The following is a 12,253-nucleotide window of genomic DNA, read 5'->3' on the forward strand; positions in this document are numbered from 1 at the left end:
TGTCTGTGTATGTGTTGAAGAATAGCATTTGGATCTGAATGCTTCATTCACTGGTCCAGATCAAAGGTGTGTGGCATACACTGGCCAGATACCCTGTGTATGTGTGTGTGTGTGTGTGTGTGTGTGTGCATGTGTGTGAGTGTGTGTGTGTGTGTGGTATGCGTTGCAGTCATGTGGGGTTCCTTGTGTCCTGTACTGTATAATAAAACCATATGACATGTCATGTGGGATTGTCTTTTTTTTGTTTTCAGAGTGTGTACGGTGCGTGAACATTTCGGTTTCAGTGAACAGATCCTGCATACGCCGTATGTAGTGACAGCAGACAGCTGGATGTGACAGGATGCGTGTAAATGGGGTTGGAGTAAATCATGCCTAGTTGGCATTATACATATTATATACAGTCAGATTCCATGTGTGCGTGTGTGTCTCTATGTGTGTGTGGTAATACTCAGGGTGGAGCTGTGTGTGTGTAGTCAGATTGAGAGTGGGGTTGTGTGTGTGTGTAGTGTTTCAGTGTAATTGTACATGATATGTACAGTTCAGTGAACATACAGTAAAAGTGTACCGGAAAGTGTGTGTGTGTGTATGTGTGTGTGTGTATGGTGATAAGAAAGGTCAGTTCCAGATCTTAAGGAAGCTGTCCCAGGATCCAGTACACACAGCCATGCCATCATCCGTCACCCCAAGACAGCTCACGCGATTGTCATGACCTGCCAACACTCCTGAACACGAGAAAGAAAGAGGGAAAAGAGAAAAGTCTGTGTCCAATTCATCCACTGAATTCTCACCACTGAGCCTAAACAGCTATACAGGACGACATTCTAAGAGCTTCTGTAAATATCAACAAAAACAGTGACTGGTGTGGTTCCATGGTCTCTTCTATGACATCACTGTCCTTAACTGCATTGTCATGACAGTAAGCCCCACCCCCTAACCTGCGCGGTCTCCTTTCATGGCATCCCAGATGTTGCAGTTGAAGTCGTCGTATCCTGCCAGCAGCAAGCGCCCGGAGCGGGAGAAGGCGACAGAAGTGATTCCGCAGATGATGTTGTCATGGGAATAAAGGCTAAGCTCCTGGTCAGCACGTAGGTCAAACAACCTGCAGGTGGCGTCGTCTGAGCCCGTGGCAAACGCACTGCCACTGGGAAAGAACTGAAGGAAAAAGAGAGAAAGGAAAAGTAATGAGAGAGGCAGGAGGAGCAGAGGAGATAAAGGTGGGGAGTATGAGGAAGGAGGAGCAGAGGAGATAAAGGTGGGGAGTACGAGGAAGGAGGAAATGTAACAGTGAGAAAAGGAGAGAAAAGGAGGAACAGAGAAAAAGAGGAATGTGTGGAAGAGAAAAAGGAGTTCAGAAAGGAAGACAGGAGAAAAGAGAGCAGAGGATAGGGTGTGCAAGATTTAATGAAGGGAGGCATATAAGAATAAAAGAACATGAGACAGATGGAACAGAGAGGAGAGGAGGAGGAGGAGTGTTGGTGAAAAAGGAGAGGGAAATACAGTTCATGAGTTCATTATGTGAATTATTAATCCAAAGAAGTCTTACAGTAGATTTTGGCAAGATTATATTAGTGTGTAAACCCTTTAGCTGAAAAATGTAATGTTTTTCCATTCAGCTACTCGTATACTTGAAAATCGGAGTCATGCTAATACCATTACCAGTGTCGGTCACATTGGTAATGGAACAGCAGACCCTCACACACACACACTTACACAGACGGCGTTGATGTCGGACTCGTGGCCAGTGAAAGTTTGTCTGCACATGCTGTCCCTGATGTCCCAGAGTTTGATGGATGCGTCGCACGCTCCAGAGATGAAGGTGCGCAAGTCCTGACCCAGAGACAGACTCATGACGTCCCCGCTGTGTCCGGAGAACACTGTCGTCTGCTGCCCCGTCTCGATGTCCCACAATGCACTGCCAGACGCAGCCACGCAAAGGAATGACAAACATATGCGCAGAGCTGTTGACACACTCGGGATATGACTAAGCTAATTCTAAAGTGAATGCCAGATCCTAACTCAAGCTGGAGTCAACATAACACAGTCCAGTCCTGCATTCAGGTGGACAGCTGAATTTTCTCTGTTTTCCATGCATTTAAGTTGTGTATGGACAAAAGGCATATAAATTAACAGTGAGTGTTTATTAAATAGGACCATACTGACAGACTGTGGTCCAGACCAGTATGCGGTGAGGGACGGTGTGGTGGACTCACCAGGTCGTGTCGCCTGAGCTGGTAATGATTTGATTGTCATCGATGAAACGGCAGCAGGAGAGGTAACCTTAGAAACAGAGAGACAGGAAGAGCCAGTGCACCCCATCCATGGAAGATTAGCATGATTAGCATAACATTTATACAGTAACTGTATTTCTGGGCTCTTTCTATGGAAAATAAAATAGTGTCTTCCATTTCTGTTTTTACATACATTGTGAAGTACTGTATATAACGTGTTTATTCTTTGCATTGTACTTTTACACACTACTGCCGCTGGGTTAACCAGTGTGTGTTTAACGTCGGTCAGAGCGCTGACAGAAAGAAAGAACAAATGAATGAATGTATTAACTGCCCTCCTCTATGTGTTGCTATTCATCCAAAAAGAAAGTTGAGGAGGGAAGAAAAGCAGAGCATAGCTTTTAGATACTGTTTTTTTTTCCAAATATACAGAAGTAAATATCTCATGTCTGAATGTTTTGGGGTGTTTTGTTGGTTTGGAAGCATTCTGTGAGATGTTTAGTGGAAATAAGCATCTGCCTTGAGTCTAAAGCAAACTGTACTGTTTATATGCCTATGACGTGTAAACATATAAGAAGGCCTACAAAACAACCAGAGACTCCAGCTACAGCAATTAGCATCTGGACTAGCAACATTTTTTGTTGTTTTTGTGTATTTTGATTCAAAAGCGTTAGCTTGCCTGGCTATACTCTACTTTTGCTCTCTTTATCTCTGCTTAGGCAAAGAAAAAAAAACATCCATTTCGGATTTAATTAATTAAACTATTAATTTCAATTGTGCGGCTAATTCATAGTCTTCGTCTGGACAGACACCCATAGCAGCAGCGTTAGCAGGTCAGCCGAGGTCACAACCCTGCCCTTTTTCTGTGGTGACTGTATTTCTCTGGGGCTAATCAGTCATGAGAGTGAGAGAGTTCCTCTTTTCCAGAGTAAGTTTTCCACGGCCTGCCATGAAGCCGGACACACCCCTGAGGTTCCACATCTACACTTCATCTCCTTATCTCATCTACACCTTTAATGCTAAACTAACAGATAAACTGTGCATAAGAGTGGGAGTGTGGGAGTGTGTGTGTGTGTGTGTGTGTGTGTGTGTTTGTGTGTGTGAGAGAGAGTGGGTGAGAGTGTATGTTTTGTGTGTGTGTCTGTGTATGAGAGTGAGAGTGTGTGTGTGTGTATGCGCGCGCCCATGCATGTTGCGTTGTGTACCTGTATGTCCAGGCAGTTCGCGGCTGACTCTCACGTTACCCTCACGGGTTTTCAGGCTGTAGATGGAGCAGATGTTGTCCAGGCCTCCACAGGCCACGTAGTTCCCAGAGGGAGCATACGCACACGTCATCACCCAGGATGAGCGCAATGGGATGGCATGAACCTGCACACAACACTCTGTTTTATACGCACACACACACTCTACACATAGAGGGTTTTACACACACACACAAACACAAACACACTCCACACAAAAAGGATTTTACACACACACACTCTACACAAACAGGCTTTTAGAAACACACAAACACTCTACTCAATAAGGATTTTAAATACACCCACATACACGCACACACAGGCTTTTACACACACACACCCACTCTACACAAACAGGCTTTTACACACACACACACACACCACACAGACAGGCTTTTACACACACACGCACACATTCTACACAAATGGGGTTTAACACATACACTCTCCACAAACAGGTTTTACACACACACACATACAAACATACGTAAAACAGCATTTTACACACGACACAGGGTTTTACACACACATAAACAACAGAGGGTGTTACAGACCCACATATACACAAACAGGGTCTTACACAGATACAAATATATACACAAACAGGGGTTTACGCAAATACACATATATACACAAAGAGTGCTTCACACAGATTAAGTTAAGTTAAGCCTCCGTGATTGCACACACACTGTGAACAGTGAGCAGTGAATTGGTCTTTGCATTTAACCCATCCAACACACCAGTAGTGAAAACACAACAGACGCAGGAGCAGTGGGCAGCATTCCTCTGCGCCCGGGGAGCATTAGGGTTAAGTGCCTTGCTCAAGGGCACACAGCCGTGCATGTTGGGCCCAGCAATCGAACCGGCAACCCTCCAGTCACAAGCCCGGTTCTCTAACCTTTAGACCACAGCTGCCCTACATATACATGTATATACAAAACAGGGGTATCTGGCCATTCTAACTGAAACAGTGAACTGCTCGTCTCATTTGTTAATTAGAACTCAGTTTTGTTTATAACAGAAAACTAAGTGATTAGGGAGCTGCAGGTCCAGAGCAGAATAAAAGTGAACTTGCCTATGACATTAACAAACAGTTTATCTCGAGGGGATAAGATCATTGTCTGCTTGAGTAAATCAAGCTGAAGAGAGTTCAGATTTACAGTGTTGTGACTAGATTACATTTAACTGAACAATTAAATGTTGTAATTCATTATTAGGTCTGATTATACTACACCTTCCTACTATTGCTATGCAGGCCACTAACTTTAAACGATGAGGTTTTCCTGTCCACAGCTCTGGTGTTGACTGCTGAGTATTACCTTGTTAGTGGTATAGCTGTCCCAGATAATAAGTTTGCCATCTTGGGAGGCGCTGACTAAAAGCCTAGAGGGAGAAAGAAAGAGAGGGAAAGAGAAAGAGAGAGAGAGAGAGAGAGAGAGAGAGAGAGAGAGACTATGAATGTCTGTGAGCAAGAGTGTAAGCCTACCCTCTAGTGGCAGAAGGGAGAACTGCAAAAATCATATGTATACAATCAAGACTCTTACTTGACATAAATACAGAGTTAAACTGGGCGTTCCTATGAGACATGTTTACACTTTTTCATATGTTGTTTACTGAGATACTCCCATTATTATGGTCTCATACATCAGAGAAGCACATGCAGCACTCATATTCTTACTGAGCAAAACTGGATTTTGAAAAAAAAAAAAAAAACACATCAGGCAACAGGGTTTATCCTGTAGTTATTCTTTCTCAGTGGCCTCACAGAGTCAGTGGTGGTGTAGAAAGGTGGAGAGGTAAAAAGCAGACTGCTGGGTGTGAAACAGTCACAATGTTCCAGAATACTCTTGAATAATTTATTGCCTCCACTGTTTCAGGGATAACTCTGTGAGCAACAAAACTAGTGCCAGTGCAATTCAAGCTTATACAGCTGGAAAACTATTTGAATCGGTAAATGAGTCTGAAAGCACGGGGACTTCCTCTGTGAGTGGATGAAGAGGAAGATGAGGAGGAGGAAGGTGTAAGTGACCTGGAGTCGAAACCCCAGTGCATGGCGTAGATCTTGGCTAAGTGTCCACGCAGAGTACGCCTGGTCCTCATCTGTATTCTCCCCACTGGGTCCAGGCCTGCAGTTATCTACAACACACACACACACAAATGCATACATACATACACACACACACACACACACACGCACAAACCATACACAGATACACCAAACACACACACACACACACCATGCACACACCACACACATATACACATACATACACACACACACACAAATATGCAGGCTAAGCATTATCAAAAGTATCAAAGGCGACACTTGAGTATGAAACATGTATTAAAAACACTGAAAACACAGATAAGGAAGTCATCACATACGAGAAAGATATACAGGTGGTAATCTAATGCTTCTAATCACCAATCAAACAAATAAACAATTTCTGGCATTACTGATGTAGTGGAAAGCTTGAAAACCACAAAGGGAGTGTCATGTTCTCTCTCTTCCTCTGTGTGTGTGTGTGTGGGTGTGTGTGTTTGTGTCTGTGTGTGTGTGTGTGTGTGCATGCGTGCATGTATAAATATGTGTGTGTGCGTGTGTGTGTGTATGTGTGTGTTACCTGTGTGAGGGTGGAGTCCCCACACGCTTTCCTCGCATCCTGAGAGAAAACACAAAAGACAGTTTGTACCAGCACTGCACTGTGACAAAGTGAACAATAAAATCAGAGACTTTACATACAGACCAGCAGGAACAGACTGCAATAAAAACATAAATCAGCAAAGACCTCTATCAAATGGAATAAAATTCCATAAAACCAAATCCCACAGATAAACAGAAATGAAACCTTTAGTCAAAATAGAACCATAAACATCTTAGCTGAAAAAACACCATAAACGTATGCGAGTTAAATAGATTGCTGTTTTGGAATGAAAGGAAGCGCTGCCTGTGTCCGTGTTCCTGGTTAGGTCACGTCTCTTACCCTGATCTGATTCCTCAGCTGCTCTGCCTCCTGACGCAGCTGCTCCAGTTCACTCATCTTGGCTTCACCTTTGACCTCTGCCCTTCCTCACACTCTCAGCCACCTAGTCAACAAAAAAATAAACACATAAAGTTACTATTTCAGAAACAACAGGGAAATCACAAGTAAACAACATTCACAGAGAGGAACAAAATTGTCTACCAGCAACAGGTTATCATAATCCTTGGTCCCCATATAAACTGGATCACGTGAACTGGATGTATTGAGTCAGTACATTATGACCCATGTAAACTGGATGTATTGAGTCAGTACATTATCACCCATGTAAACTGGCTCTATTGAGTCAGTACATTATGACCCATGTAAACTGGATGTACTGAGTCAGTTAATTATGCCCCATGTAAACTGGATGTATTGAGTCAGTACATTATGACCCATGTAAACTGGCTCTATTGAGTCAGTACATTATGACCCATGTAAACTGGATGTATTGAGTCAGTACATTATGACCCATGTAAACTGGATGTATTGAGTCAGTACATTATGACCCATGTAAACTGGCTCTATTGAGTCAGTACATTATGACCCATGTAAACTGGATGTACTGAGTCAGTACATTATGCCCCATGTAAACTGGATGTATTGAGTCAGTACATTATGCCCCATGTAAACTGGATGTATTGAGTCAGTACATTATGACCCATGTAAACTGGATGTATTGAGTCAGTACATTATGACCCATGTAAACTGGATGTATTGAGTCAGTACATTATGACCCGTGTAAACTGGATGTATTGAGTCAGTACATTATGACCCGTGTAAACTGGATGTATTGAGTCAGTACATTATGACCCATGTAAACTGGCTCTATTGAGTCAGTACATTATGACTCATGTAAACTGGATGTATTGAGTCAGTACATTATGACCCGTGTAAATTGGATGTATTGAGTCAGTACATTATGACCCATGTAAACTGGCTCTATTGAGTCAGTACAGTATGACTCATGTATACTGGATCTACTGTGTCAGTACATTATGACCCATGTAAACTGGATCTATTGTGTCAGTTAGAGGGATCTCCTGACCTGCAGAACAGAGCGCTCCAGTGACACTGTACACTTACTGCTCTGCAGTCGGGATTCCGTCAAAATACAGGACCGTTACAGTTTAGAAGAAGACAGAGCAGAAACAAGCTAAGTTTAATATATGGATGAATTTCTACAATTATTTCAGTTCTACACTAATGATAACTCTTCCAATATCTCAAAGCACTTATCAAGATCTGAGTGCCCACATCAGAGACACAACAGGAGGTAGATCTAAAAAGTCTATTTTAAGTCTATTAGACCAGCGTGAGGACTACAGTACTGTTACTGCCTGTGTGAAACTTCCTCACCTGCTTCATAATCTGTAATCACTGTAAGCATTCACTGGAAAGGCTTCTAATACGGATTTTACAGTATAATAATGAGTTGCTTCAGTGTGATTAAACTGTACACTACATTATATAGATCCTTGTTATATAGATCCTTCCTAGATCCTTTCAGCTTCACTACACTGTAATATACCATTAATATGTCTGAACATGTGAGCAGTTATTTAAACCACACCATCTAAGAGCATATTCATCAAACATATGACATGGATACAAAACACAGAAACAACTATATTGTTCAAATAACCTTTATCTGGTCATTAAGGATAATGTATGTGTTAATGTAAATGTTTAGAGTAACCACATGTTATGCGGGTCAGTAATTCCCCTGAGACAAAATCCTCATGTATACAGCAGATTGGAGCAGTTTGTTTGGCAGTGAGCCATAATCTGTAATCTGATGTAATATGGCTGAGATTATCTGACCTAATGTCTAATCTGCTGTCTATGAGCCATCTACTAAATAAAACAGGATTAGATTTATGACACGCAGGAATTTAAGTAACAATCTGCATTTGTTTGTTTGTTTGTGTTGTATGGCATGTGTGACATCACAGCCAAAGGGGCAGGAGTCTCCAGAGGAGGCAGAGTGTGTGAACAGTGAGGCTTTGCATGGTTGTCACAGCTTCAATAGGTTTATTTCAAGCCTGAAGTTCAGAGAATGGTCACACTACTAACTGTGTGTTCACCTCATTTCAACCAACTGTTATCTCTGAAATATAACCAATAAATCACATGATCTCTATGAAAAAATTTGGATAGGATTATGCACACACGCACACAAACACGCATACGCAAGTGCAAAAATGCAAGTATGTGTGCAAGCACACCCACAAGTAAGTACACACACACGCACCCACACAGGCAAAGGCAAAGGCACAGACACACACACACACACACACACACACAGGTGCACAAAAACACACATTCACAGACAGACAGACACACACATACACACAATGCAAATCAAAGACAGCTGGTGAATATATTCAAATGGAGTTAGATAAGTGTTGAGGTATATTGCCTGTGTTTGTGGACTAAAGTAGACACAACACTGTAACTAACCAATATTTGCCCACCATGCATCCCTTGTAAAGCCACTATTTGCATGTTTCACCGCTGTGTTTCATCAGCAGTACCGTCTATACACACAGGCTCTCTGTCACTGTGTAACATTACAACGGGACATGACAAGAATCATGTACTGTTACCAGCCAAGCAGTATTTCAAGAGATATGCTTAACCCTTAGGGAGAACAGTATGTGAATGTGTGTGTGGGCTGAACAAACACACAGAAACATAACTATAAACATGTGAACAACACCAAGCATGGTATGTGTTTCCCGAGAGGTCCAGAACAGAACTGATCAGAGCTCACTAATGAGATTTAAGTGAGGGCATGAGGGGGCCCAAATGTTTAAATCCCACCGCACATTTCAACACTAACTCACACACACAAACACACACACAGAGTACATCACTAACTCAAACACATCAACACTAACTCATACACACAGCACACCAACACTAACTCACACACACATATGCACAAATACAAACACACACACACATACACACACAGCACATCAACGTGGACTCACACACACACACACACACACACACACACACACACAGAGCGCACATCAACACCAACTCTCAATTACACACACACACACACACACACAAACAGCATTTCAGCATTACTCACACACACACTCAGCACTTCAACACTAACTCACATATACAGAGCACCTCAACAGAGCACACCTGACTTCAATACTAACTCACAGATCACCTCAATACTAACTCACACAGAGCATACAGCATTTCAACACTAACTCACACACAACACACATCACTTCCATAGGAACTTCCAGGAGCATAATACAGAGGTTAATTAATGTACAGCCGTATTGTGATCTGTTTATGGGGCAATGGGATCTGATTGACGCACTTATTTCAAGTCGCTTTGGTTAAAAGCGTCTGCTAAATACCAATTTGTAACTGTAATTGTAACTCACACACACAGCACTTGAGTGCTAACTAGCACACAGTACTTTAACCCTTACTCACATGCAGGCTCCCCACACACAGTATTTCAACACTAACTCAGATATAGCCCTCCTCCTCACACGCACAATATTTCAACACTAACTCAGATATAGCCCTCCTCCCCACACACACAATATTTCAACACTAACTCAGATATAGCCCTCCTCCCCACACACACAATATTTCAACACTAACTCACTCACACACACACAGGACTTCAATACTCACAAATCATTTCAGTACTAACTTACATCCCCCCCACCACACACACACACAGCATTTAAACACTAACTCACATACGGAGCCCACACACATTGTACACCAAGACTATGCACATCAACTCATTCTACACTCTCATTGTGGAGTGGTGTTTACCGTTGTTTCTATACTCCAGTCTAAGTGCTGTATTTCTGATGTGGTTCTGTGCTTGTTTAGATATGATAACTGATAGCCTAGACTAGAGCAACCAAACAAGACAATGTTGTCATTTGGGCCCACGGGGCTGGATCTCAGAAATATTCTGTACATTTCTATATGTGCATAATGCACTCATTATATATACAGATAACAAACTGTCTGGTACAGAGTGACACTTTGGCTGGGCAGACTATAAGAAAAGAGCTTTAAAGCTATACAGCGTGTAAATTCCTTACTACTCCTCATAACAACATTAGCAGTGGCAATAATGGTACTAGTAGTTGTAAAAGAAGACAAGGGAGTATATAGATATTGTAAATGTTTATCTGTCCTACTGTACACACAGTTTGCCTTCTGTCACTGAACCTTGTCATGTGGCACATATTTTCCATGTTGGTTTGATTAATGTCTGTTTGCCTGAATCTTGCAATACACATAGAGTCTGGATGGAGGAGAAGACACTGCACTCAGTCATGGGATGCAAAAAGGTTAGAAGCATAAGTTTTAGTGGAAATAGTCTTGCTGATGTGCCTTTGCCCTTAACAACTGCTCCTCTGCATTTGGAAGATCTGTTTCAACAAACACTTTGGAGAGAGCTATTGACACTGTGGTCTGCTAATCCTTAAAGATTTAGTTAGATTACATTTCAATACGGACTTGACTTACTGTGATTCTGCATTCCTGACTATCAAAAGTGTCTTTTGTCTGGTGGAGGTTGGAGTCATCAAAACCAGTCCTTGCTTAGCAACAAAAGATTGTCATATACTTTGAATTTCCACACAGTAACCCGGAAAATATCGCTACTGTCAGCTGGTGTATGGTTATGGAAAGTAAGGACAACTGCACAGGCTGACTGGTGATTAATAATTTGTAGAATGAAGCAAACAGTAGGCATGGTACAACAATACCAACCACTGTCCCCGCCCCTTTCGATTCAAAAGACAATTGAAATACCAGATAGCTTACTGCTTCCACTGGCAGCGAGTGAGCTGCTGTAATTACCTAACATTATTTACAAACGATGTATAGAGACAGCGAGCGGGGCTATTGTACAAACAGTGATGCACACTACGCTATCCCACATGTTGAAACAGGATGTAGCTCTTCTTCCCATGGGGCTAACATACGTATGTCTCGATGCCTACGGTACGCAAGTTTATACCTCACACCGACGTTTCTGACTATTTTCCCCATTGCTCTTTTGTCGAAATCAAATAAGACTAACGATATGTTCCGTTGCGCATATCTGATACATACAAGCATTGGCATTGAGCAGGTAAAGCGTCTTTATTGTCTTTTACATAATAGTAATCATCACAAGCTGGCCCCACCCCTATCATCGCATGACAGGCACATTCAGAACTCTACAGCCATCTCATGGCGATATGAAAATATAGTTAACGACCGTTAAGATTTGCAAACTCAGTATCTCCCAAGGACTATAGTTGACGTTCAAAAATACAGATGCCCGAACAAGCGGGTGCTACGTAGCGTACAACCTAATAATCCAACAGGGTAAACGACGAAGATGTATGGAGACTGGCCTTCATTTTTTTTCCCTGGTACCCTCCCTTAAACACCCACTGGTCCCAAATTGGACACCTGTGCAGAAAGCTCGACAGTACAGAAGTCCGCTAGGTCCTGAGGAACACAGGGCCTTTTAGCATCTCAGCGACCCTGGGCCACGATACATCACAGAAGAAAAAGAAAATAAATAAATAAATATATAAACACTTCTCCTCGCCCTAAATGGAATTATGCGTTATGCTGTTTGCGGCTCCTATATAATAATTTATTCACAAATAAATACACGACGTCTTTCTAAGCTCATATATTTGGCAGGTTTGCAGACTTAACGAGACTTAACGTTCAGTCTGATGTAGCTGATTCACCA

At 42.2% G+C, this 12,253-nt stretch overlaps 1 protein-coding gene across 1 annotated transcript; it reads right to left on the reverse strand.

Moving 5' to 3' along the window:
* Positions 1-615: 615 nt before the first annotated feature.
* gnb2 (guanine nucleotide binding protein (G protein), beta polypeptide 2) lies at positions 616-6,531 on the reverse strand. Its single transcript, XM_030781488.1, has 9 exons — positions 6,454-6,531; positions 6,094-6,132; positions 5,499-5,605; positions 4,789-4,852; positions 3,434-3,596; positions 2,211-2,277; positions 1,711-1,912; positions 936-1,152; positions 616-722 (listed from the first exon to the last, which is right to left on the reverse strand). The coding sequence occupies exons 1-9, from the start codon at positions 6,508-6,510 to the stop codon at positions 616-618; spliced, it is 1,023 nt and encodes a 340-aa protein (XP_030637348.1). The 5' UTR covers positions 6,511-6,531.
* Positions 6,532-12,253: the final 5,722 nt, after the last annotated feature.

The sequence above is a fragment of the Chanos chanos genome, chromosome 8 (genome assembly GCF_902362185.1).
Source record: "Chanos chanos chromosome 8, fChaCha1.1, whole genome shotgun sequence".
NCBI lineage: Eukaryota > Metazoa > Chordata > Actinopteri > Gonorynchiformes > Chanidae > Chanos > Chanos chanos.

Coding starts and splice junctions, on each gene's coding strand:
- gnb2 (XM_030781488.1), bottom strand. CDS start 6,510: ATGAGTGAACTGGAGCAGCTGCGTCAGGAGGCAGAGCAGCTGAGGAAT. Junction 6,133..6,453: donor AGCTGAGGAATCAGATCAGG/GTAAGAGACGTG, acceptor GTTTTCTCTCAG/GATGCGAGGAAAGCGTGTGG. Junction 4,853..5,498: donor CACTGGGGTTTCGACTCCAG/GTCACTTACACC, acceptor TTCTCCCTCTAG/GCTTTTAGTCAGCGCCTCCC.